The 27866-nt window shown below is 35.5% G+C and overlaps 1 protein-coding gene across 1 annotated transcript in view; it reads right to left on the reverse strand.

Moving 5' to 3' along the window:
- Positions 1 to 790: 790 nt before the first annotated feature.
- The window catches only part of LOC144450233 (anaphase-promoting complex subunit 1-like), a 32400-nt gene continuing 5324 nt past the window's right edge, over positions 791 to 27866 (reverse strand). Inside the window, exons 8-46 of the mRNA XM_078140828.1 lie at positions 27051 to 27295; positions 26130 to 26336; positions 25669 to 25867; positions 25031 to 25096; positions 24127 to 24282; positions 23521 to 23673; positions 22881 to 22941; positions 22129 to 22316; positions 21315 to 21383; positions 20205 to 20396; positions 19343 to 19413; positions 19018 to 19112; positions 18413 to 18561; positions 17886 to 17970; positions 17200 to 17480; positions 16230 to 16393; positions 15857 to 15934; positions 15364 to 15453; positions 15054 to 15165; positions 14338 to 14487; positions 14094 to 14143; positions 13225 to 13409; positions 12781 to 12872; positions 12271 to 12357; positions 10097 to 10227; positions 9021 to 9099; positions 8786 to 8860; positions 8083 to 8165; positions 7531 to 7621; positions 7230 to 7283; positions 6592 to 6872; positions 5587 to 5704; positions 4932 to 5009; positions 4506 to 4649; positions 4226 to 4375; positions 3634 to 3729; positions 2967 to 3162; positions 1971 to 2102; positions 791 to 1258 (exon numbers count right to left, since the gene is read on the reverse strand). Coding sequence (XP_077996954.1) covers positions 1158 to 1258; positions 1971 to 2102; positions 2967 to 3162; positions 3634 to 3729; positions 4226 to 4375; positions 4506 to 4649; positions 4932 to 5009; positions 5587 to 5704; positions 6592 to 6872; positions 7230 to 7283; positions 7531 to 7621; positions 8083 to 8165; positions 8786 to 8860; positions 9021 to 9099; positions 10097 to 10227; positions 12271 to 12357; positions 12781 to 12872; positions 13225 to 13409; positions 14094 to 14143; positions 14338 to 14487; positions 15054 to 15165; positions 15364 to 15453; positions 15857 to 15934; positions 16230 to 16393; positions 17200 to 17480; positions 17886 to 17970; positions 18413 to 18561; positions 19018 to 19112; positions 19343 to 19413; positions 20205 to 20396; positions 21315 to 21383; positions 22129 to 22316; positions 22881 to 22941; positions 23521 to 23673; positions 24127 to 24282; positions 25031 to 25096; positions 25669 to 25867; positions 26130 to 26336; positions 27051 to 27295 — 5034 coding nt within the window. The 3' untranslated portion in view covers positions 791 to 1157. The remainder of the gene's footprint in view (positions 1259 to 1970; positions 2103 to 2966; positions 3163 to 3633; positions 3730 to 4225; positions 4376 to 4505; positions 4650 to 4931; positions 5010 to 5586; positions 5705 to 6591; positions 6873 to 7229; positions 7284 to 7530; positions 7622 to 8082; positions 8166 to 8785; positions 8861 to 9020; positions 9100 to 10096; positions 10228 to 12270; positions 12358 to 12780; positions 12873 to 13224; positions 13410 to 14093; positions 14144 to 14337; positions 14488 to 15053; positions 15166 to 15363; positions 15454 to 15856; positions 15935 to 16229; positions 16394 to 17199; positions 17481 to 17885; positions 17971 to 18412; positions 18562 to 19017; positions 19113 to 19342; positions 19414 to 20204; positions 20397 to 21314; positions 21384 to 22128; positions 22317 to 22880; positions 22942 to 23520; positions 23674 to 24126; positions 24283 to 25030; positions 25097 to 25668; positions 25868 to 26129; positions 26337 to 27050; positions 27296 to 27866) is intronic.

The raw sequence follows: 27866 nt of genomic DNA on the forward strand, positions 1-27866 counted from the left end.
ACAAGAAGGGTGATGGTTAGCTGTTACCACATGATTTTACTACCATGGGTATCTATCACTTGTGTAATTGAGAGAATTAGTGGACTACAATTTCAGCATGTCTTCATCCACAGTTTGATGGACGATAGTGAAACTGTGATCTAGTAGCCTGGTTACTGTGCTATCGAGATACATCTCCTAGCCCTCAGAGAAGACTTGGGCTAGGAGGTATGATCTGCTAACGATGTATCTCGAAAGTGCAGTAACCAGGCTAAAGATCTAGAGTCTTAATAGAGAACACCTTGTAAAACACATAGAAACAGAACTTTTGTTTTCTGCACTCCATGTTAGTCTCTATCACTTGCATAGACGAGAGAACAATTTCAGTATTTAGAGTTTGGATGCTAGTAACACATATTTTGAGAACAGTGTTTCACACACATACAAATACACGTAACAAATATATGATCACTAAAAAGTATTTAAGTACATAATGCATTTATTTATTTATTTACTTTTCATTGTTTTTACTGAAAATCAGGAATGTCCCCTACTCCATCATAATATACAAATGAAACTTTACTGGATCTCATAATTTAATTTTCATGATTACACTGTTACTGTTAATTTCTACAGTACAGACTATTAAATTTCAAGATCAAAAAGATGATCTCCGAAGTGTTACACTGAAAATCATTATTTCATTGTGGTTTTTTTTTCAGCAGTATGTATCTCTTGATCATGTCTTCATTCTATGACTTGCATAGATTTTAAAATAGATCATTGGAGTTTGCCGTTATCATCTCTTGCTTTACACCTGTAGGCACATTGTAGGGTAGCTTGGTGGAAATCGAAGCAAAAGAATCCAAACCTACTGCTGTCAACAGATGTTTGATATATGGAAATATACAGGCCCATGTTATATAATTTCCCATTTATGGGGCCAGGGCCTAATATAACTTGTCTGGGAGCTATCTGCTGTCTTATCTGATTTTGATCACACACACACACCATGTCCACGTAGTGTGGGTGTGAACAAGTAGTATGTAACTGTCGATATACCGAATGGAGTGATATGATTGGATGCAACAACATTTTGTTGCAGAACAGGAATCACACTGTCTGCCTTCAGTCGTTTGTAGCAAGGGATGAGAAGAGTGCCCTCAATGGCTGGTCTTTCAGTCTACGACTTGTAACGCTGGAAGCAGTCTCATTACAGTTGATACTGGTAGTTGAAGGTCTATCAATAATTTCATTAATTCTGGAACACTCTCACAACCTACGATAACAATAAAACAAGATTATGTTTAAAAAAATTTCTAGCCTGGTATGGGGATGTACTTGCTTGTACAATAAGACAAGTCATGTCAAAACTTTATAGCATTCTCTGGGTTCATACACCCCTTGCACATTGTCAACAGAGTTTATGTGTTGTGTTTGCCTCAAGGCTGTTGGCTTCCTAATGTCACAAGAACACCATTCATTTGAAAACCAGGATCTGACAACACACCAGACCAAAATCTACTACCTAACATCTACACTCGGCTGATCATACTGCCACCTAGTGGTCAGCTGTAAATAGTGTCATTCTGATGAGGATTGTCGACCGAGACAGATCATACCGCCACCTAGTGGTCACCTGTAACTATGGAATTTGTCATTCTGATGAGGATTGTTGACTCAGACAGATCAAAAGTTCCAATGCTAAATAAGTTTGAGCTACTTGTGTAACGAGTAAGCTCACCAAGCTGATGAACATTTTAGTGTTAACTTATCTGTTTAGCTATTGTTCTCCCATACCAGTATTTATATCTCTGAACTCATTTTCAAATGACGATCATCTAAATTTGAAAATCAACATGCCAGAAATATACCATTCCTAGTACTTGATAGTGTAGCCACTGGTATTTTATGCGAAAGTTTGATATCAAGACCTTTCTGACCTCTGACACTCACCATCATCAACCATGATAACCTTTCAAGTTGCTTACCTGACATTGTGCTTTGAGCTAATAACTGTGAGGGCGGTATATCATGGAAAATAAGGAAACATGCTAGTTGTACGGTATATGTGGTTGCCATGTTCCTTCCCTGAAGATAGGCAGCTATCAGTTTGACGTTGTCTGTAGACAAACAAAAACAAGTAAACTCGTTAGTGCATTGAGACAAAAGTTGTGATTTTCATACCATAAAGATTGGTTACAATGTTCCGCTCTCCAAAAGCTGGCCCTAAAACTTTATTTCAATTTGACTAGCATTCATTATGGCTGTATTTCATGTCGAGGATACACAACATTGTGAAACAATACTAAACATTTAAACTTTGCAAAACATACTGTAAACCTAGATATTTTCACTACTAGAAAATTTTACGATTTTACAGTCTTCAGCTAGTTCTCAAAGACTTAATTTTTTTACTAATTACCAGACTGGTACATTGTATTCATGTAACAAGAAGGCATTTTCATAGTCACTAATTATTTTTGAGTGTTTGTTTTCTAGCGAACTTAGCAAAAATTAGTGTGAAGTGAAAATGTTCAAGTTTACAGTAATAGTCCTATTCTATGGTACAACATAATATATTTGACAATATAAAATGTTGTAACTCCTAATGTGACCATCAGTTCACTCACACAGTTGTCATAATAATAGTGTCCCTCACTCTCCAACCTTCTACATTTTCCTATAAATCTCTATGTCGCAAAATTGTCCTGAATCAGTATTCTCCATGTACTTACACTGAGTAAATCACCCCAAATTTGTTAAGATGCTATAACCTTAATTGATGGGGTCACTGTTCTCACTGGAGACTAACAATATAAATCATGTAGAAACTTCAGTGAGGGCAGTAGACCCACCAATGAAGGTCAGAGGGCCTTCCAAAATTTGGGATAATTTGCTCAGCATGGATATTTGTCTATAAAACAGACAATATTTTTCCTAAAACTCACTCCAGTAATAATATCACATGTTCAAAATGGTCTTACCTCGTAACCAGGTGTCTAGGTATTTGTCTATCCTACTTTTAATTGCTGTTAAGAACTCTGAGTTGATGAGAGGCCATTTAGTGATATTTGGTAAAGTTTGCTGAAGTCTAGGGTAGGCCACTTCATAGTAAGCCAGGATTAGTTTGATCTGCCATAGTGAATGGGGACTGGGATCAGTCAGCATTGTCCTTACAGCCTGGAAAACAATACATTTAATAGGATGTAATATTGATTATACCATACACGAGCCAAGCTCAGCTACAAATATGGAATATATACTCTGGTCGTTCTACATCACAACAACGCGCATCTTTGTCATGACAACGCGTGTCTCCATCATTGGTTCTGCTGTGTTCAAAATATGAGTCAAAATATTCAAAATTGCCATTACTTTCCCTGATTTTTCATTGATATAACTGGCGCTGGTATAATTCTATCACTCCCAATATTTTTCTTCATTCTGTCAGAAAATATTTCTGACCTAAGGGTTTTGTCACTACTCATCTAGCTACTCATAGTGACAAGGGCCCCTTAGGTCACTTGTATTTTCCTTGACTGAACAAAGAAAATATTGGGGAATAATATATTTATTAGTCAGAATAAAATTTCAGGTGTTCGATGTTCTGTTGATGTCTTTTACTTAGTGTCACCATGCAAATCAACATACCTGGTCAACTGCTATATGTGTCTCAAGAATCTCAGGTTTCTCTTTGGTGATACATTCATACAAGACTGAGGAGAACAGTGACACTATCTCCCTCTCCTGTGGATAAATGACAGACATTAATCAAATACATAATTTATCAATTAGGGCATAGATACTTTACTTGCAATGATAATTATCTAAACAAGAACAAGTTATCCTGGAAATTTTAACTTGTCATACATAGTCCATAAGATGTACTTTGATAAAGATCTGACTACACTGAGAGTGAGTGTGTGCAGTATCTTACTGTAAAGACAATCTCTAATAACGTTTTCTAGAAATGCTGAAATGTAGCAACTAGTAAAATAACTTAGCATACATACTTGTATTCAAGCAAGGGAGTCAGCGTTTAGGGTGATGTTAGTGATAGGAACAGTTAGCACTCCCTAGCATATACCCAATTTGTATTGTCTTAAAATAAGTGGACACTATTCTTCATGTGTCCCAAGAACAAACACATCATCCATACATTAATTCAATCTGATGGCCCTAAGGTCGAGGCAAGGTATATCTATTTCAATTTCCTAAACATCAAGAATCATGACACTCTTACCTCCTGTGATGACAGTTTCTGACTGCAGCAGTACTCAGCAAATGCTAATACACTAGGATCAGAAGTAAATGATCTGATAACGTCAGGTTGGACTATCTGATGACCAGACTGATCATGGGTAAATGTCTGTGCCAACAGACTACGAAATCCCTGAAAAACAAAACACACAAAATCAAAGTGTTAGGTATAGAAGATGAATCATACCATCCTGTCTTGTAACATCTATTATTTACACACTGTTTTAACTTTGAAATGTGGCAAAATAAGTTTTACTTTTTACCTTTGGATCTTCCATGTATGATAGATGTCCAGCCCTCTGTTTGACATATAGAGTACCATTGTTGTCTAAGATGGCCTTGACAGTGTCTCTGTATTTTTGTACATCTAACTTGATGTTCCAGTACCTTGGTCCTAGAACATTGATCTATGAAGAAACAACACAACTCAGGTAATGATATTACATAAATAATTATTGATACTCTCTTTACTGACTTGTATTATTTGTATCTGGGAATAAAGTCATATGCAACACAACTCAGATAATGATATGTTTACTTTCCTAACCATAGTATTAACACTTCACTTGCAAATGATCCCAAAGAGTTATAAAATAAAGGTGAATGGCTAATGACCATAGTTTACTAAATTCAGTACACCATAAAACAAAAATCTTTGTATATACTACACTGATCCTCCCACTACTCACTTGTTTGAGAAGATTTAGTTCTGGTATAATACATGGCGCCATCATATCAATCTTCAGTTCTTTGTACCAGACTGTTTCCTTTAAATAAAGCAACGATGACATGTCAGTGGTGATATAGGATTAAAATTTTGGTGTGAAAAAAATAGTTGTTTGGCAGAATTAAAGAACAAGCGACCTATGGGTCAGAATAGCTCCGCTGTTTTTTTTTTGTTTTTTTTTTTTTTATTTTGGTGACGTGGAAGTGGTTCAGTTCTTCACTATGCAGTTTTCTTTTAGCGATGTAATAAAGTGGTTACTGGTTTCATATGATGTCTCACTATAAAACACATTTTACACAGAAGTTGGTAATGTATTGTACTTTTATACCATAGTCACCGCTGACAGCGGAGCTAAAAAAAGTTGGTCCTGAAGAGAAGAATGATTCTATGTAATCCTTAAGGTTCTACTTATATAATTACACTACTGTCACTAACGTAAGAACCTGGGATTGAATCCCAGACCTTTAAATCAAGAGACAAGTCATGAAATGTGTAAAACAGTTTAGTATACATCCATGTGAACCCAACCACATGTAAACTTTTAAATTGTAGATCTCTTCCCTTGCATACAGAAAGTTCAATTTTCTTGTATTATGTAGATATTATTCCAAACTTACCTTAAATATCACTTCAAGTCTTGCATAACATGGTTTATTAGTATCTACATCTCTTGGTAGAATCAGCCTGGGTTCTGCAGCTAACACATACAGATGACGTAATGCCTGTAGATGGTACCTGGCAGAATAAAGCATGCACACAGAGTGAGAATCTAACAATAGATACAGACATTTGATAAATGTGGCAGGTTCACCCATCATATCTTGCTTAGTTGTTTGTGGATAATTATTGCACATTGTGTGTTTTGAGACACTCAGTGGATAAATCGGATAACTGAAATATTAAATGAACCATATTGCATCTCTAAGACCCTGTTTGCTGATTCATTGATTGGTCACGGTATACAGTAAATTTCAGTAGACATAGACAAAGCATTACATGTCACGCTTGTTTTGATCTTTGATACTTCAATATGGATAGAAAATGACAATATACTGTGTCATTACAAATAAAAACATTTGGGTAGTGTAGCATATCATCAACTGAACTCATATTATGTATGTAAACTTTATGCATGCATGTATTTATACCAGAATTATTTGTATTTTGTTTCCATTTCTAATGAGGCAGTATGTATGAAGTGTTGTCCAGTACTGTACTATGGCAGATAAAAACTCTATGGCACACACACTTAAGCAATGTCTAATCAAACTGACTGTCTTACAAATGCTTAATTTATATCATTTTCTTTTGTACTGGAGTCATCACGTTTCAAGTGTTCTCAGCTACCCCTACTGTATAATCAAATATAACAAGTCTTCTACCTTCAAAGACATTGTCTCCCCCCCCCCCTCCCCCACCAACAGTATTTAATGACTATGTGAAAAATAGTGGGACAATTCAGTGGCAAGTTCATAACATGTTACATAGCAATGCCTACTCATAACATATAGTGATTTTAATTCACAAATATACATTGATTGTACATAGCTGGGGGATAAAAATAAGTATCACACATGTGTACAGTGTTTGGCTGTGAAATGATGAAACTGGCTACAACTTACCTGTTATCATTACTGTGTATAGGAAACCTAGGGAAGAGAGCACAGACCAGGGCCGCTATAGCTGTATTAGATGTACTCAGTGTATACTGACCACCACCTAGAAATAATAATCCTATTGCCATATGTGTTGCCATGTGACTACCATAGTTAATATCACTTCCTATCCTGGTGTGTAGATGTCTGGTTAGTCTCAACACTTCTAGGTTACCAGTGCCAGCCATCACCATGGCTAGTGATAACACCACAGCATTTAGACAGCTTTCTAGAGTATTCTTGCCAGCCTGTTAGGACAAAGGGTTCCCATTTACACATTAAAACATCAAATCACTATTACTGGTAAATAAACACACTGTGTGTGTCTGTTATATGAATTCTTTACAGATTTTGTTTCTTTTGACATCACGTAATTACTCCTAAAAATAGGGTGTCAGCTTTTGAAGAATTAAACAGAAGATGTCAAAAAGTTGATAACTATTAAAAATAAATGTGTACATGTTTCACCTCAATGTCTTACATCTCCTACTACTCACTATAAAGTGCAATTATTTTTCATATTGATTTGAATGCAGTTTGACTTTTTTTTTTAAATTTGCATATGTTGTTATTTACTGCTGATTTGAAATGGCTACGGTACTTACAATTTCAGCCACAGTCTTTGTAGTAAGGGTAGTGAAGTCCTTGGCAAAATACAGCTGAAAGAATAACGGGAAATAACCATTATGAGTTTTGAAATTATGATAATCAACAACATCATGTGATACAAGTTTACACAGCTCACCTAATGAAATCGATATACAGTATGAAATGGTCTTTGCCTAGCCTGTACTGCAGCTATCTATCAAGTCAAATTGCCAAATGATTGGCTTTGGTCATACATGTATTATGTTACATAAAGCCTTCTGGTGAATGCTCTCTTTCCTGTAACTTGGGCATACTTACCAGACACTTGAAAGCACTCTGATTGGCAGAGCCAGCAAATCGTAAACCTACACACATACAGGCACCAGCTACTATATTACAATACGCTTGGCTGTAACATAAACAGTTATACAAGTGTTAGAGTTTATATTTTACATCTATTGTCACATATTTAAGAAAGCAGAGCAGTGTTTCATTTACCTGTTTGTTAATTCTCTTCAGTCTGTCGTGTTTATCTTTTTATTTGTCTCATGTTAGGAGCTCACATGGAAATTCACTTGCCATTGTACTATAGGTGGTAGTATTCTACAGTTGGTACCGATAATTTCCATTGCATTTGATGTGGATATGGCAATATAAATCAAAACTTGGAGTGTATTATTACTACACTGATTGTCTTCCAGTTATTAACATGACATTCTTTCAACTTGGTTGACTTTTTGTACTCGAACACCAAAAGTATACAAGACTATATACTAGAACATTAACGTCACCGAAACTCTAAATTACAAGACACATTATAATTATATGGTAGCTTTGAGAAAGTGTGACTACATATTTACAGAAGTTTACCTCATAGTTTGATAATCAATATCGACATCACCACTACCACCACTACCACTTGAACTGTTCTTGAATGCATGTTCCTTCACAATCTAACAGAGGTGGAAAAATACAAAATAGGAAATGTGTCTTCTATATCAAGTACTCTCATCACAGGACAAGTTCATAGGTGGACAAATACAAAATAAGAAACTTGTCTTCTCTTTTGAGTACTCTCAGTTCAGTCTCAGACCTATATGCATTAGATTACAGTATTTGCTGTACTTGTAGCTGAATGTATCATTTAAAAAAAAAAAAAATTCAGTGTCGGATATAGAATTTTGCATGGCTTCAATATCTGACACACAAGTTCAGCATTGGATATTCATGTGGTGAAAGTCAAATACTAGTAAACTTAAGATAATTATCTTTTCACACCATCCATTTAAATTAAGCTTCCAATCCAAATGTTTCATTTGATGTCATTGTTCATTCAATGCATTAAAATATATCTTTCAGTATGTAACTCACAAATTTGCCACAAGCAACTGAAATAATTTTTTTTTGTCTGCACTCTTTCTGTAATGATCATGTTCTAAACTTTGGTTCTCCATTGTTGATCTTTACATTAATCTCACATGTGAAAATTTTTTAGGAAATTTAAGAAGAACAGTACAATTTGTGCAATGGGCAATGCACCGAATATCAGGACATCTTTATACAACTTACTTACCTCAGGAATGTTACTTTCTACCCACTCTTTAGTTGGACGGATTTCATCCCATAGAATCAAACCATGACTAAGAATCTGCCAGAAAAAAAGAAGACATTTATTATAGTGACTTATGACTTACGTAATGACAAAAATCTCTACCCATTCTTTGTCCAAATCTTGAACGTGTCATTTGACAACTTAGAGTACAAAACAACTATAAAAGAATTGAGAACATAGCAATAATCAGACTTACCCTTAAAATGAGGAAGTCTGGTCGTACAAAATCCAGTAGAAACTGAGTATCAGGAGCAGTCAACCATTGTGCTACAGCCCTGGAGAGTAAATGTACACAGGCAAGCAATTGTGAGAGACAGTTGTCAACAAGATGAACAAACAACAAAATATTTACATTAGGTAAAGTATTACCAACTTATTATTGGTCATTCTAAATGTTCTTGAGTTTCTGATGTCTTCTGTGATTGATTCAACAATGAACTGACTATAAACTTTAAGTCAAATCTACTCAACATCTACTTATACCAGATGGTGACTTGACTACTAAATACTACACTACCCCAGTATGTATGTTCATTATAGAAACAGCTGAAAACACACAAGTTCTCTTCATCCTCTTAAGACTTAGAAACAGACATGTTTTGAATAATTCACTTAATCCTTCAATCTTTACACTGGATCTGACAGAATAATCCAAATGTAGTGTGACATTCATGAAATAACTTTTGTATTAAAGGATGATCACACAATGTCATAAAGGCTCAATAAACGAACCTCGTTTGTTTAGGACAAAACCCCTCCCCCTTGCCTAAACACATGTTCACAAGTGTGACATCAAAACATTTATATATGATGTAAACCATGATGAAAATTGTAGTGGTCATACATCGATGCAATGTAAAACCATGATGATGATAAACGCATTAAAATACTACTGGAAAGCCAGCAATGTATATCACATTAGAAGTAAATTTTAATCAACTCATCAACATCTCAGTAGTAAATACAGAATCTGTTATCACTGAAGGCGTGAAAGGTTTTGAAATTTGTTTAGAAGTGCGAAAATGAAGTTCTGTAATCGTATTGATGCCAGACCCCCCCCCCCCCCCCAAATTGAGCTTGTGTGACATCATGTGATCATCCCTAACAAAGTAACATACCTGGTATTTACTGGTACTATATAACAAATTGTAGGATTTACATATTATAAGAACATTTGTACCATTTGTGCTTTGAGTATAATATTCAGAATGATGGTGCACCAAATCAATGCAAGGTGATATATGAAGATACCATCACTGTACAGTCACTTACCTATTACCAGTCTTTAGGAACATCAATCCAAGGGCTAATGTAGCACCTGGTGAGGTCAAGTCAGTGTTTACTTGGTCACCTTCTTTGATTTGGTAGCTTGGTGACTTGAATTTCTCTCTTTGGGCTGCAGTCTATGAAAAGAGTTACAACACATTGTTCCAAGTGGGTTTGTAGATGAGATACAATAGTATCACAGCAGACAGTTCCCAAACAGTACAATTTCAATGTATATATATGTGTGTGTAACAATTACCAAGACAATATCGTGACAGCAAACATTTTATTACTGATGGTAGCTAACAACTAAGCATTTCCTCTGGACATGTTACAGTCAACCCAGCTGTATAATTGGGTACCTGGTAGGATAGAAGTTCCAATGTGAATGCTTTTAATCCTATGCACTTGCAAAGGCTGCAATGGATTGTATGCTTCCCAGGGAGTTGAGGAAGTATAAAGGGCCGTCGTGCTGCTATAGATCCGTGCCAGGGTTAATAATTGTAAAGTGCTTTGGGCAGTGTTGGGAAAGCACTGTATAAAAATAGCGCAAATATTGCGTTGCCGCACAACTTCATGTTCAGGGCAATGATAGATATATAATTTTTTGAAGATTTAAAGTTGTAACCAAAACAAAATTTTCATACCTAATTTCCATCATCATAATCCAGCCATCCCATGTTGGAAGTGTACAAGACAAGTATAGCAACATCCTAATCAAACTTTAAAGGGATGTGTCTACAAGGTTTTGTACTTCTTTATTTTTTTAAATCAATTTGGAACCAAGTCATACCAATGTAACATGTTTAACTTTTTTGGTTGTCTTATTGTAATATTTTAAACACAAGCTACATTCAGTTTATATGGGTAGGTGATGAAACAGCTGTCTTACAACATATTACATAATCAAGTCATAAACCAAACTGGCCATGCTACAGGCTTTACCACCAGAGGAAATAGTAAAGTAAACATTATAGTTAATTAACAATGTACTGTTCTCACTGTGTCAGCTATTAATGAGGACAAATCTACACATTCTCAACAAAGTTAAGCTCAATCTACTGGGTAATTTCAGAGTTGAAGATTTTTGAGGAAAAGCAATGATATAGAATAACACTTCTAGAAACATCTCACCAAGTTTCAAACTCATTCATTTAGTACTTTTTGAGATATAAGTTTTTGACCAAAAATGAACATTCTTACACCTAATTTGCATATCACTCATGGAATCATTGTATGCTTAATATATCTTCGTCTATACATCCCTAGATGCATCCCCATCAAATTTCAGCCCAATCTGCTCAGTAGTTTTGGAATTATAGATTTTTAACCAAAAAGACACATTTTTAGCCCTAATTTGCATATCACTGATGGAATCATCATGTCATGAACAAATCTTACTTTACACCCCCTAAAGAATCTTCCCACCAAATTTCACATCAATCTGCCCAGTAGTTTCTGAGTTTAAGTTTTTTGACCAAAAATCACATTTTTTGACCCAAATCACACACCTGTGATGCGATCATTTTGATTTGAACAATTTCCCAACTAGACACCCAAGGTAATGGCCCCACCAAATATCATGGCAATCGGTTCAGCAGTTTTTGACTTTAAGTTGTTTACACACACACACACACACACACACACACACACACACACACACACACACACACACACACACACACACACACACACACACACAGACAGACAGACAGACAGACAGACATCGGGCGATGCCTATAGCACTACTGAACCTCAGTTCAGTTGTGCTAAAAACTAACATTATTATCAAAGTACATCAGTTGTTTAGTATAAAATTTCACTGAATATTTGCTTTCATCTTTGACTGACGTGCCAACTTGACAATGCCAAGTGACATTTGCAATGTGTATTGAGGAAGTAGAGTAATGGAAATTTACCACAGTAAATAGTTAGAAACTTGCTGATTGTACATGTTTAAGAACTTGTATATAAACAAATCCCTGGACTGGTTAATACTTTGATGGATGTCACGCTAACATATATTACAATATGTATGAAGACTTAGTCATTGTAAATGGTACACGCTAAGAAAGTTGAACTGAAACTGATGGCCATTCACACAGTTACACCCTCTCAATTTCCCAGTAACACATACATATATAATAGTTAAAGATTACTGTATAGTTGATAAGACTTACCAGTGGCCGTCTATGACCTCCGACCATATAGTGATACAGCTGATCTGGAATGTTTAAATCTGAAAGTCCTATTGCATCACTACCATGCTGTAAAGTCAAGATTATATGAGAAGATATGATGGAGTAATTTATATACTTGAGCGACCAAAGTGCACTGGATAAATGCATGTACTAACAAATATAAACAATGTTATTTCAAAGACAACTTTTGATCCTCGGTAAAACTAGCAAATCAATAATATTTGTGTCAGAGACAGCAATAAATACACACAATAAGAAATTTGTACATAATATCTTTGGCCAAGTCAATGATATAGTACATACAGTAAAATAATACTGGCTTTTTTATGATCTTTTAACACTATACGCACCATCTTTTTCTCCACAGGGTTAGGAAAACACACTTTCATCAATTCAGTCATACTTCCTAGATGATACCATGGCAATAGGAGAAGGCACTCTTAAGTACAAATCCCCCCATGTTCATAATGCCACACTATGCATACTTACAGCTAACGTGACAAAACCAAGAGCTATACCAGCTGCTAATGAATACGATTCTCTGTCTGTACAATTTTCCATTTCTGGTCCTGGAGGTCTCCCTGTAAGAGATGATATAGATAGTGATGTCATGTAACCTAAAAATTGCAAACACAAAACGTATCCAACCAACAATGGATATATTAAACTTGAAAACAGCTATTGGAAGTATAATACAAGATCAAGATTTCCATGTCATTTAAAGACAAGAATCTGAATTATGATGTCATAGAAACTGGCTATACATCAGACTTACATATTGCGGCTTGCAATGCTTCTGCTATATGTGAATGTGCTGTTTCCTGGCCATAACTCTGGCCATACCTCTGACTTACCTATTGCAGCTAGCAATGCTTCTGCTATGTGTGAATGTGCTGTTTCCTGGCCATAACTCTGGCCATACCTCTGACTTACCGATTTCAGCCAGCAATACTTCTGCTATGTGTCTATGTGCAGTTCCTTGGTAGACTAAGCCAATCCCAATGATAGCGGCTACCTGTACAATATGTGGTGTATCCAAGTCTGATGGTGATACAGGTAATAGTGCTTCAGCATGGATACTCAGTGTCTTTGTTGCACCAACATCCATAGTGCCTCTCCTACAGGAACAAATAAACAAACTTTGTGAAATGATTTATGCATAGCATCTAGACTGAAATATCTGCCATTGAGGGCGCTCTTCTTTTAGTGAAGTATTTTAGAGTCTACATAGCACCAAAAGTTACTATATCCTTACACCAGAAATTAGGAAATCAGTCATACCTATAGCATAGTCATGGAGTGTAATTACTAACATCACAACTAGATATACAACCAAAATTAAGAGGGTATAGGCTTTAAATGAGGTAACACAATGATTTTTACATTTCACACAACGTTCTTTGTTACGAATTATGAAAACAAAATGCAGACACAGACAGCATACATGCAAATAAACTCAGACATTTTATCTCATTATGAAACACAAATAAACAGTTTTGTGTTTAGAGTCTTCCCTGTCTCATCCAACAGTTATATTGATTTGTGTTCAATGAAAAACAAAATGTAACATTTCAAATGTGTGCACACTACCAGTGTTTGTATTTTGTTTGTTAAATTTGTAACAAAAAATAGTGGGCGAGACTTCAAATACACCATACTGCCACTGGTGAATTAAAACTCTATACTCTCTTCATCTTCGTTGTCAAACATTACACAGACTTTTGAATGATCAAGTAAAGCATCACTTGATAAACACAATTCTACTTTTTTTCATTCTCTACTGTATTTTGTACATCACTTACTTGACAGCAGCAAGTCCTAGCAAGAGTCCGACACTTGTAAATTCATGGGCCTACAGAAAAATACATTCAATGATGTAAGTGAAAACAAACATTTCAAGGCATACATAAGCAATAATGATCATTGAACACTTAAAGTGTCTGGGAAGGTTTATGACATGAAATAATACTGGTATCATAAATGATTCATGTATTCATGATAATACAGTGTAGCAAGTTTTGCCAAGCCACAATAATGGCTACCCACCTTAATAAGATATTCATGTGTATTTAATGTATCAAGTTTTGCCAAGTGACCGTTGAGTCCAAGAGCTAAGAGGAATCCTGCATGTTCATTGGTCATTTCATTACCAGAACCTGTCTTAGGTTTGTTGTACACAATCCATGTTGCATCAATCTGAGAAGTACGGTAGAAATAGACATATTAGTCTAGCTGCTAGTAGACCCTTAAGGCAATTCTGCTAGCTTTAAAAATGAGCCCAGGTTGCATAGCACCAAAGGCACTGTTGACGGCTTGCCCAAGAGGTTCTGTCATCCTCAGCTTTTGTTTGCCAACCTTCCGAATGCAGACCTGAGGTCTTTTTCAAAATAATCCTTGCATTCATTCTACACAAAGTATTCCAATGGAAAATGATAACTGATGAAAAGCATCTGCGATCAAAATAAACATAAAATCAATATATGATATAAGATATATGCAATGATATAACATAATATGATAAGGTATGAGACAATATATGGTATGATATGATTTAATATGATGTGTGTTGATGAGATACAACATGATGCTGTAAGTGCATGATGAGATGTGTTGTACAACTTGTTAAAATCATGTGCTATTATAATGTGATAAAACAAAGGGGCCATATGTACTGGTTACGTACCTGTGATATAACAAAAGGCTGTATGTACTGGCTACATACCTGTGACATAACAAACAGGTCCTATGTATTGGTTACGTACCTGTGAATCACCAGCTGCAATCCTTAACCCTGCTGCAACACCATTGTGAAATGAAGGCCAGGAATTCATATTGGCTGGTACATCAATATGCTTTAAATCTACTGTGTTGTTCCTAAGAAAAACAAAATTAGAACACAAATCAGCTAGTTTAAAATAATGGCTTGTGTTATACTTACCATGATGAGTACGAAGAAACTCAAGTCAAACAGAATTTTCAAATTGTCTATATGATGTTTACACTGAAATATTACATATGTACATGACTCACTGTACACCATTACAAAATATGTGAGAATGTAAACTGCCCTACCTTGGTGGTGCTCTGCCTGTTAAGTTCAACTTTGGCATTGGTAAAGTTTCTGTGATGACTGGACGGGATGTGCATAGAGTAAACATGCCCCTAAATTGAAATGGATTAGTCAAGAATTCATTTATAATGAATAGTAACAATCTGGTTGGTAGTCTCATTCAGTTATCATTGTTTGAAGCAAGTCAAGATAGATAAAAAGTGAAATATCAAGTGATTGACTAATATGGTAATTACATAGCATTTCACAAACATTTTATTGTACCAAAGATAGGATATGGGAAAGATAGCTGATCAAAAACCTCAATTTAAAAAAACAAACAAGTTAAGTAACATTCACAAAGTATACCATATCTCCTCCCCCCCCCCCTCGCCCAAGGCATTTAAAGTTGAAAGCAGTGTTGTACATACCTGCCCCCCCCCCCCACACACACACACACACACACTTCCACACACTATTTCTAGTTGAAAGCAGTGTTGCTGTGTACATACATACCTGCCTACTGGTAGTGACATAGTCCTGTGACAAACACTTAGAAGTCTCATCTCTTGTTCTTCTATGTAATCATGGTCACTGTAAAACAACAAGTAACTGTGATGTTGATATGCCGTCACAAGATCAATATAACAGAACTACAGGAAGCTTTGAGTGCCAGTTTGCCTTCCACTCAGGCATGCACTGTTCTCTGCAGCTGTACTTTCACAAGTGAAGCAAGTCCTGTTTAATATATACATGTTTACCGGGAACAACACATTTTATCATTGTGATTACACTGCACTAACTCATCCTACTTCAAGTCTTGCTCATATCTACATGTACATGTACCTACACATTTTTGTTTCTATACTCACAAACTACATGAACTCACCTCACTTCAGGTCTTTGTACCAGTGCTATTCTGACAGGTTTTGAAGACTGTAGAAGTCGTCTGACTTCTTGCACTCTAAGATCATCTGGAAATCTTAATTTCAATAATTCTTGATCCAAGCATTCCATGCCATCATCCTCTTCATCTGCATTGTCTTCCTCAGTCTAGGCAAGATAGTCAACACAACACATGTATTTCAAAACACTGCATGCAAAACATACTAACAAAAAATATATCTATCATACTATGTTGTATAAATTTAATAGCAAGAAGTTTATCAAAGTATATTACTGAATTATTACTACGTTGCTGGAAACAAAACTGGTCATTTTTCAACAACTAAAAAAGACTAATTATATTACGATAGTTAGAAAAACAGAGGAAGCTGAGCAACGTAGCTTAAAAACAACAGGATTATGAAGGTGTTCCCGGCAAGGATTAATGTCTATCAAAACGTTACAGCTATTGATCAACCTTCATGAAAATATTTTGAGGAGCCTTTTCATATACCAGATAAAGTCATTCTTGTTTCATATTTGAGGAATTCATAATGCTATAGCAAAATGTATTATAGCCTAATATAGGAGCATAGTGAGCTGAAGATTTAAATAATATAATTCCCTTTTAGAGTTTTAGCTTGCGTACTATATAGCAACCATGCTGCCTACAAACTGAAAATCATTACGGTTGTTTCTGGACATTCTATGTGATAAAAATGTTTTGACTTTTAGAAAGTAACAGAAAGAGTATATATTACTTTAAGACTAAGAGAGAGATGAATATAAAAAAAAAATGGAATGTACTCACAGGTTAGTGATGAAAGTCAAAGAAAGGATATAATAAGGAGATGGGATACAACGGTAAAACAAAGTTGCTTTATATAGGAGGGAGATGATGGTCAAAGGAATGGGCTGTACTCAGAGGGGAAGGCATGACAAGATACGGTACAAATAAAACAACAGTTACTTACTGGAGGAAGATGATCTTTCTTTTCCAGTAACCTAGCTTCAGCTGATAAATCTTGTCTACCAATCAGCATGTAGGCAGTTTCCGGCCAATCAGCTGGTGGTTCAGCTCTACATTGATAGATAGCATCATGTAGTGCTAGTGATACACCAAATGGTATACACTTCAAGTCTTCCAGAGTCAGTCCCATATCTGTCATACACAGTATAACTCTCTCTGCTGTTGAACACTCTGTACTGAATGTTAGTAGTGATTTCTTCTCTATGGTATCATAAGTCTTGGGACCTGTTGGTTAATATAATGTATGAATGTTTCCTTGTCTTCTTTTAAGAATACAATCAATCAAACCACAATTTGAGATGTAAGTATCACAGTTGTTGTCTCCTGTGTTACTGCCACTGACAATATCACAGAGAATACCCAACGGTCATCATTTGTCTAAACTCAACACGCACACACGCACGCACGCACGCACGCACACACGCATGCACACACGCACGCACACACACACACACACACACACACACACACACACACACACACACACACACACACACACACACACACACACACACACACACACACACACACACACACACACACACACACACACATACCCACCAAGCATGCTTGCATGCATGCACTCATAACCAGTGTTCTTATGTCAGCAGGACATATCTATCTACAAACCTGATGCTGGTATTCTCTTGATAAACCTGTCTTCTAAATCTTGCATACTTGTGGCAGTTGTTTGGCTTAGGTAAATTGTATAAAGCTATGAACATTAAAAGACAACATGTTATTTAATATGTCAACAACGCTTCTGTTGTGTAAGGTAAAGAAATAAACACTACAAATAAAAGAGTGAATATTTCCTTTCTCTTTTCAAATGGTTGCAGTAATATACATACTTACACACACACACACACACACACACACACACACACAGATATATATGTCATCTACCATCAGAGTTATACATGTAAATATTATAATATTTTTGATAAACACATTTTCAGTTTTGATAAGCATAATGATATTTCTTTTCTTGATCCATCATTTCAATGTCACAAATTTCAATGTGTGAAAGTCATCAAAGCTGTGTACCTCAAACTTTTACCAGACGTCCAAAAAACAAGTGCATACACATTCCCATAAAACATATTTAGGGGTATACTGTAAATATTACACCTCAGACTGTGAGAAAGAATCCTTACCAATATAATATCATGAGATTTCTTATTGATATCTGTCAAATATGGATAGCCATTGATGTTCATTCCTTTAATGAGAGTGAAGAGATACTGGTGAACACTAGGGGGCTCACTTGTCAGGTAACTAGGCTGCTGAAGTAACTGGTAATGTTCTGAAAGTATAAACAAGGAAACTTGATTATTCTGTAGCACACAAATATGCTATTATAGTATTGATAAACACTTGGGAATGATCTATCAATTGGTGACAGTTAATGTGAAAATCTGTTGCTGTAGGATGACAAAACTCAAAGCTGTGTAACATCACAATGTTTACTGTAATTGCTTACCACTTACAGGAGAAATGAAGTTGCCTTGGTGTTTCACCTATGAGACATGATGTGTTTAACACAAAGAGAGACATAAGTCAAATCTAGACTAATAATAACACAGTTGTAACACTCGGCAGGATCCTTTGTATTGAAGAATTTCAGATTTTACCTACTTATTGTCCTTAGCAAAATACACTCAGTCAGATTGTAATGTACTATGGATAGGCAAAGCTATCCCTCCAAATCAATTACTAGTAAAAAGAAGTGAACACAAATGTAGTATGAGTTTAGGTTTACCTGGAAGCATTTGGACATGTTCTGGTTTGATAATGCCGACTAGAGTTGGGTGATCTCGACAGTAGTGATCTATGTACCTTACCCACTGCAAATCACTGACAAAAGAAAATATAGGATTCATCATAGTAAATATATTACACACATAACATGTTATAATTCAATCATTTGATGAATGATCATTCTGACACATTAAGTTTCATGTTACTCTATTCAACTTAGTATTCAAACAGCTGGTTGCACTAGTCAAAGTGAGTGTCACTTGTAAAACTAGCATGCTACAAATAAAAAGTTGGCAATACAACATATTAGTGTAGACTGTCCATACCTTGACATCTGAGCCAGCAAAGCTGCTAAATCTTGCGAATTTTTCGACAACATGTTGTTCAGTTTTAGTTCCTAGACAACAATGAAGGAAGGAAGAGGTGCAAATTAATTAACTAATTTATCCTGAAGAAATATGTCAATCACACACGTTTGCCTTCTCTTTATGTGAGGGCATCTGATACAGCATATCTTACAGTCTATGGTAATCCATCTAAGTCAAGTGACCCCCGGCCTCAAGTGGAGGCATCTAACAGACTATTGTAAATAGGCGGAAGGTTGAAACCACAATCATGGTTGAGGGACAGAAAATGTTGTCCAATTTTGATGGATTCATGAATATTCCTGGGCCAGTATTTATGTTCTCTGGTAGGAATTTTGGATAACATGAAAGGTTTGCTGTGTACATCTTAATAGGTCTACTGTACACTTTTTACAAACACAATAGTTGCATCACACAGTTTTGACTCTCACACATTATCTCAGTGGGAACTAATGTATACAGATACATGTTAGTGTTTTCTGGAAGTTTGGGAACCCTGATAACAGAGAGGGGATGTCAGGTACAATTTGCACAGATTTCCATACCTTGTACCATAGATTTGGTGAGGAACCTGATAAGACACCAGGGGGTCTCCCATAGATTTTACTTACCACTTTTAACAAAAACGCTGGTAGAGAACCCTGATAAATGACTTCAGAACGCCGATAAATTTTACATATATACTGCCTTCATAAAAACACTAGTAGAGAACCCTGTTAAAATGCCTATAGTACCCAGGTAGATTTTACCTACTTACCACCCTTTACAAAAGCAGTAATACTTATTACATAAAATACAAAATATTTGAAATTGAAATACTCACCTCATAGACTAAATGTAGTGCAAATAAAATAGTAGATACGTATGAAAATAATGGAGCTGTAGTATCCATACAACTAGATGTTGACACAGTTGTCACTGGGAAACTCACATATGGCTCCCTAAAATGTAGTAGTCGGCACTGCATCTGACCATCCTTCACATGGTAGTCTGACTTGAAAAGGTATTCCCAGTCCTGGTACAACAACAAAATGGAGTTTAATACAGAATTGTTATTCTTGATACATATATGGATAATGTATTTCAATAAAGGTATGAAGCTGGGTGGAATTTTACTTTTTTTTTAGAAAGAAGTCCACATGGCCCATTGGTTTTAAGATTTTGGTGAGGATTACTTTACACATTGTGATCAATACTTCATATTTTTTTCAAAGTTCACCTTAATTCTGCCATGCTGTTAAAAGAACAAGCGGTCCACTTAGAAGTTAGAACACTGCAATTTGAATTTATTGGTCTTAAATGAAAATGCAGAGATCATTAGACTCAAGACTACTGCTTAATATGAACACTGTTATAAAATGTTTTGAAAAAAAATATACATATTGAGTAAACAAACCTGATAATTGTGAATTTATATACAAGTACTAGAAAGTTTGACATGAAAGGTTTGTCAGAAATAAGTGATTTTACAATATTTTGCCTAATAATAATAGCTCATTATAATGATGTAAATAATGTTTTCAATTCACATTAGTAAATAAATGTTTTGCATGAGAAAAGTCGTGCAACACTGAATAGCACTGTAACTATGGCAACACTGACCAAAATGGTAGATCAAATGACTTACACAGGTTATAACACACAAGCAGTTCAAAGTGTTTTTGTGTTAAGCTTCAGAATTGTCTTGGTCAATGATCCTCATCAGCTAAAACTACAGAGTTTGTCATTCTGATGAGGATTGTCAATCAAGACAGCTCGAAAGCCCACTGCAAGAAAACTTTGTACTGCTTGTGTGTTGTAACCCGTGTATAGTCATATAGCAACTACTACACAACTCCACAAATGACAAATTGAAGATCTCAGTGCTGGTTATTTTCTGTTATTAAAATCAAGCAATGATATCTGTATCCTGTATAATTGTTACTATACTGACCTCATTACAACCTGATGACTTGGCTATCTTAGCTGAAATTTTAGGTGACAGTGAATCATTAGCATCCAACTGGAAATAGGAGAAAGAAACACACCAACTTAGTTATACACTGGGCACCAAAGTCTCCTTGTATTAGCTACAACATTATTGTAATATCATAAAGTTTTATACGCTACATTGACACTAATGCCAATGGATTTACTTCTGTGCAATGTATCTGAATTTACTTTCCTTTATGCTATGAAAAAAACCACATTGAATTAATGGTCAACAATGTTGTAAATTGTTACATGTATTTGTCACTGTTCATGGACAACATATGTTGCATCTACATGATTTGGTTTTGTCAGTTTTGTAAAAATTTCTGAATAAACCATTTTTACATTATTGGTAATTGATCTTATAGTTGTAATACAAACGCAAAGTCAATCTCTGTGGTGTATTTGTATTTTCTTTGCCTACTATACTACTACATTTGAAGCTGATAGTTACACTGTAAAAGAGTCATTCTGATTCTGTTCACAATGTCAGAATATTCATTCACTTGTATATATTGTTACAGTGAGTGGAATAAATGATTTTGAGACAATCTGCTATGATAATGGTAGGAACTCACAGAAAGTAAGATTTTGTCAAGTCAGCCGATGCTCTGCTTCTGGTTATATGGTATATTATTTGGAAGTCTCTGATAAGTGCACTGTTGACTGAAGAATTTAACCTTTCTCTTGAAAATTTGACACAGTGAATGAAATTTTTCAAACGTATGTGTATACAATTTACAGTATTACATTCAACATCAAAATGCAATACATACTTTGTTGATGAGATACAACTTGGCAATATTATATCCCATCATGCTGAGCAAACAGATCATAAATTTATGCCATTCTGATTGGCTAGTTGGTCCACCTGGTGCATTATGGGTAGCATACCATTTGACCATTAACTGAATAGCTACATCTTTTGGCAGTACATACTTAAGAGCTTCTAAGCAGCTTTTCACTGGAAAGACAAATTAGTATTAATGATGTTGGAACAAATTTCAAAATAACAATATTTTTCATATTTCAATAACATTTGTATATCATGTGTTGTATTTAAAGGACTACTCTGGAATATAAATAGGGGTCGGATTAAGATGATGCTCATTATGCTATATGACTCTGACGATGTAAAATAAGCTTACTCAGAGCACCTATGAAACTGTCGTTTAGGAGAGTATCACAGATTTTTTATGTCCTAATGTTGGACTATGGTATTATGAATATACAGGAAAGAAATCTGTCACTGTATTTTTGAAATTAGTTGCCTTTTGGGGACTGTATTTGTGAAAATGTTGGATTGATACACATTGGAAGTGTCGAGACACCAACCCGGGATTGAAAATTACCCCTTTTTACCAAGTCAAAGTTTCTAAAAAAAATCTGAAATCTTGACATTCTAGCAAAGCAGTACATATCTTGTCCTACCAAAAGAGGTAACATACATGTAAGGGATTGAAATGTCAGACAATAATGCAATAGACATGAGACATGAGATAGAGTTTAATGGTATTTTTACACCTACCTAATGGAGAAGAACACATTTCTGGCAGGGATGCTCTGTACATATTTCCGTTACCCATTTCCTACGAAGAAAATAATTACAATTATGACAATGTCTAATTTTTGAAACTTTATAAAAAACGAAACACATATGAAATGGCTCAATAGTTCCATGTTTATCTATATCTGGTATACAAACTTGTATATATTTCCATACCGTACTTTTGTTAAGTTTAGGGAATCACAGCAATACACTGGAAATCTGGTACAAGTTGCCAAGTCATACCTAGTTGGTTTTTTTTTACAAAATGTTGATGGGGAACATTTGTGAATTACTTCGGGAACTCAGGTAGATTTTACCTATGTACCACTCTTAACAAAAACACTGCTATTGATTGGATTTTCAGTCATAAAATTCAGATACACAGTATATGTGTACAATGATTCAAGTGAACAGGTGGGGTGGGGCGTGGTGGGGGGCTGCTAATGACATGTTGCAATGTAGGACAATACTATAACCCCCTTGCATTTGATAGTACATCTCACACTCCCATTGCTAAAAAACATACTTATAAAAAAGCCTGACCAAGACAAAACGAGTAACGATTATAGTTGATATATGTATTGTTGAATGAACATTTCCAAATTCCTTCAATACTTACCAGTGTAAATCTGTTTGCCACTGAATCTTTCAGACCAATGATATGACCTCCACTGTGAAATGTGTAGTCATCCATAAAGGACCCTAATCCTATACCACTTTCTAATCTTGATGAATCAGCAGATTCAGCAGCAACTGGTGACAACATTACAACCTGAATCAAAGAGAAGAAAGAGTCATACTATCAAATATACTGTTGGGAAACTAGTTACAGACAATAACAAAATCCCATGGAATGTGAATGTCAGTGTGGTGTAACTGGATATACATGCTTGTGATGATCTCTGCAGAAACCACAGAAAATACCCTACACTGTATGTAAGTGTAAATGTTTCAAGTACACTCACTGGCAGTAACTCACACGTTGTGGAGATCTGCCAGTACATGATTTTAACAGGTGTTTCATCATCCCTTATAGGGACCTACTGATGTACATATATTATACCTGTAAACACACAATTTCTACACAACTGTTCAAACACTTTTTGTTAATGATTTATAAGTAACCTTTCCTTAACAGCCAATGAACTTCAAAGGCCTTGCTTCCAAAAGTAGAGCAATGAATCACAGAAAATATCCATGATTTATTAAATAAACATTGACTGACCTCATCCATGACAGTGTCCATGGCACTTGATGGTCTGCTGGAAGTTAACGGAAACCTAGGACTATCTAGTGGTGTACTAGGACGTGGCAGTGGTAGTGATCCTGACATTGCTAAGGACAGTGATGCTTGTGTAAGGGGTAGGTGTACCTTCCCTACCTGAAAATACATAGGAAATACAAACATGAATACATGGCAGTGATTTTGACATTACCAATGACAGCGAACCCAGTATCACCAGTAGTATATGGGGTAGGTGTACCTTCCCTACATGAAAATACATAGAAAATATACACGCATACAGTGATCCTGACATTGCTAACGACAGTGAAATTTGTGTAAAAGTAGGTGTACCTTCAATACCTGAAAATAGATAATACACAGAAAATATACACATGACTACAGTGATCCTGACATTGCTAAGGACAGTGAAATTTGTGTAAAAGCAGGTGTACTTCCTACTTGAAAATACATAGGAAGTACAAACATGAGTGTATGGCAGTGATTCTGACATTGCTAGTACCAGTAAAACTGGTATAAGGGGAAACTTCCCTACCTGGGAAATATAAGCAATACAATACTATAATAGTATTTCTTTTTTAACAAAGCCATGAGTACCTTTCCATTATCTACATTTCTAAATTAGTCTAAAACTAAAATGAAATCATTCACTTACATTCAGTTTAACATTTAAACAAAATATTGAAAATAACAACTTTTAATATGTGATAAAACTAAAGATGTACAAATATGCTTTTCCCATCACACCTAACTGACAGTAAATGAAATCAGAGAGTATATTTTTGTGGGCGATAGATAATATCATGAATATCAAGTATTCACACACTTATTAGAATTTAAATTTCTCCACATAAATAACCATGCTGGGAACAAGGTGCATAATTACCTTGACAACACCACTATACAGTACAAGATTACCATTTATATCAATAATCAAAACCATATTGAGTTTCTGTGAAAAAAAAAGAAAAACACATATTATTTCAACAGTATACAAAACTTTTACAGTAAAATTCAGACCAACATGTTTTATGTACTGCACATAAAAATTCTGAGTCACTCAGTATGTCTTTCTGATATGTTCATACAATTACAATCTGTATTGTATAATATATGCATTATTTAGCATGGTAAAGCACACTAAAAATACAAGAACTTGCACTAACAGGAAAATGATTTTCATTTGCTCATTACCTGAATTAGAATTTACTACCCATGCACTTCACAGAAATAGAAAAGAATGTACAATATGATTTTTTTATCAACAGTATAAATTCTGCCCCATGTGCTACACATGTGTTACTACAGACACAAACAAAGCACAGTTAGGCATGCTATTAGAATAACTCTAATTACTACAGTGTACATACATGTAATATAGATTAACATGGATACACCATAGACACTCCACGAGGAGGGTCTATGACTACACCCAATACTTATACACACAAATGTCACTATTTTGACCCTCTAGTGGGAGGTAAAAATGCAATTACAATGTACAGGTACTGAGTATTTACCCACCTCTAAAGCCACTGCATCTTTTGCGATCAAAATTGTTGTAACACCAAAGATCAATGATTTCTTATCATTCATATCGTTACTTTTACTATATTTTACACATCTCAGCTCTCTCCTGTTTTCTATGAGATAACATAGAAATTTTTGTCCACACATATCGGTAGTAAGGAAAGCCTTGCTAGCTTGGTTCTGAGGTCCTTCACTGCAAGTGATCAAAAGTGAAATAACATATCGTTACAAACATTGGGGACTTTTTTCATCTGTGGTCCGAGACTTTGGAACTCCATTCCAGAGCAGTTGCAGTCCAGAGATACATGTATGATCCAGACATATCGCTGGTGCTTGGGGTTCTTTCGTATCAATGCCAAACCCAGTTTCATTCAGGGTCACTGATGTAGGGAACGACATAGCTGGTGATTCCATACACGGTGTAAATACTGCTAATAGCATGGAGACAAACTTACCATTGAGTTGAAATAGTTTCAGTCCAGAGATGATCCAAACATATCTCTGGTGCTAAGGGTTCCACCATATCAATACCAAACCCAGTCTCATTCAGTTGTGATGTGGAAAATGACATAGCTGGTGACCTACTTATGGCTGGTGACCTTGTTGCTGATGGTGACATGCTGCTAAAGTTACTGAAGTGAAGGGACGGTGATTGAGAACGACTGTAACAGGTAAAAAAATTGAACAGTTAACATTAATCTATCTCAGAGTTAACAAAACTCTGATCTTACCAAATTCCGATGTCTGTATTGGTTAAATTTCTAAGTCTCATATAACATAAATGCTGTAGTTTTACTTATGTCATTGCAGTATCTCCCATTATGTGAGGAGTAAATTTGAGCCTTCTGTGACTTCAGAATTTGATTCAATAAAATCAACACAGAACACTCCAACATACTATGGTACATAACAAGTTCAAAGTTCAAAACTCTCACTATTATTATCATACTACACTCACTACGCAGATAGCTAGAAAATTCAATTGACATCATTACATGAGATGCGATTTGTTTTGGAGTGGTGATTATCAATCAATCAATCAATCAATCAATCAAATTTCTATAGCGCCAATTTCTAGAGCATTCTTCTGTTCAGTGGCACTGAATGGCTAAAGCACACCATATGCTTTGATGAACAAATAAGTCTTCAGTTTTGTTTTGAATCCAGGCTGGAGGCTTGCCAAATGTCAAGTGGCAAAGAGTTCCATAGTTGAGGGGTACATACAAGAATGAGCGACCTCCGTACATGATTTGTCTGTAATTTGTTGTTGTAAGCAGATTCAGATAATAATGGATAAACTGTCACATAACACAAACACCTCTAGACACTGGTAAAATCTTTAGAAAAATCCATTAGATATTTGAGTTAAAACAGACCTCATTGCTGCCATGTGGGTTACAGCCGGGCTGAGCATTCTCGATGCAGGGGATGATATCCGACTGGAGTGTTGACTCCTGAATGGTGATGACCTTGATGGAGACTGGGAAGTCAAGTTTAATTGAGAGTGGGAACTCCTGGTCATCAATCCATGCAGCAAACCTGAACTTGAACTTTGATATGTAAAACTCTGAGTCTGACTATAACCTGTTGTACCAGTCAGTCTAGAGGCGTTATTGCCTTCCTGTAATTATAAAGGGAAAGTTTCAAAGGACTGTATTGTAAGTAATTGTGACTGTGTCTCCTTTAAAAAGATACCTCACCATATCAATGTTTAATATTGACCTCAATAAGTAGTACAAAAACCTTGTTCAGGCAAAGGATGTTGCAGATGAGTACAAATTGAATTCTTTGGATCTGACATCTTTACATACACGTACATCGGTTCATAGTTGTTGGTATTTGTGTATTTGTGTACTACTCTTTCAACCACTGCATACGTTATTAGAATATGGACCTCATACCCACATTTTGAGATGTACTTCATCCATATTTTATTTCCTCACTAGTTTGCTACAAGAATACTTAACAGCCTTTATTGTGACATGTATTGTTTACACTTGCCTTAGAATCAGAATCAGAATCAGAATCATATTGGATGCCAATCTGAGGCTAGTCTTATATTTAGCCTCAGATTCATTCTTGTATAGTCTCACTTATAGATCAGTTTTTGTCAAACTCATCGTCCCAACATTATTATGCAACTTATGAATTCATATTCTGAATTTTTTTTGACAAATATGGTCATCATTTGG

The sequence above is a fragment of the Glandiceps talaboti genome, chromosome 2, assembly GCF_964340395.1.
Source record: "Glandiceps talaboti chromosome 2, keGlaTala1.1, whole genome shotgun sequence".
NCBI classification, from domain to species: Eukaryota; Metazoa; Hemichordata; class Enteropneusta; family Spengelidae; genus Glandiceps; species Glandiceps talaboti.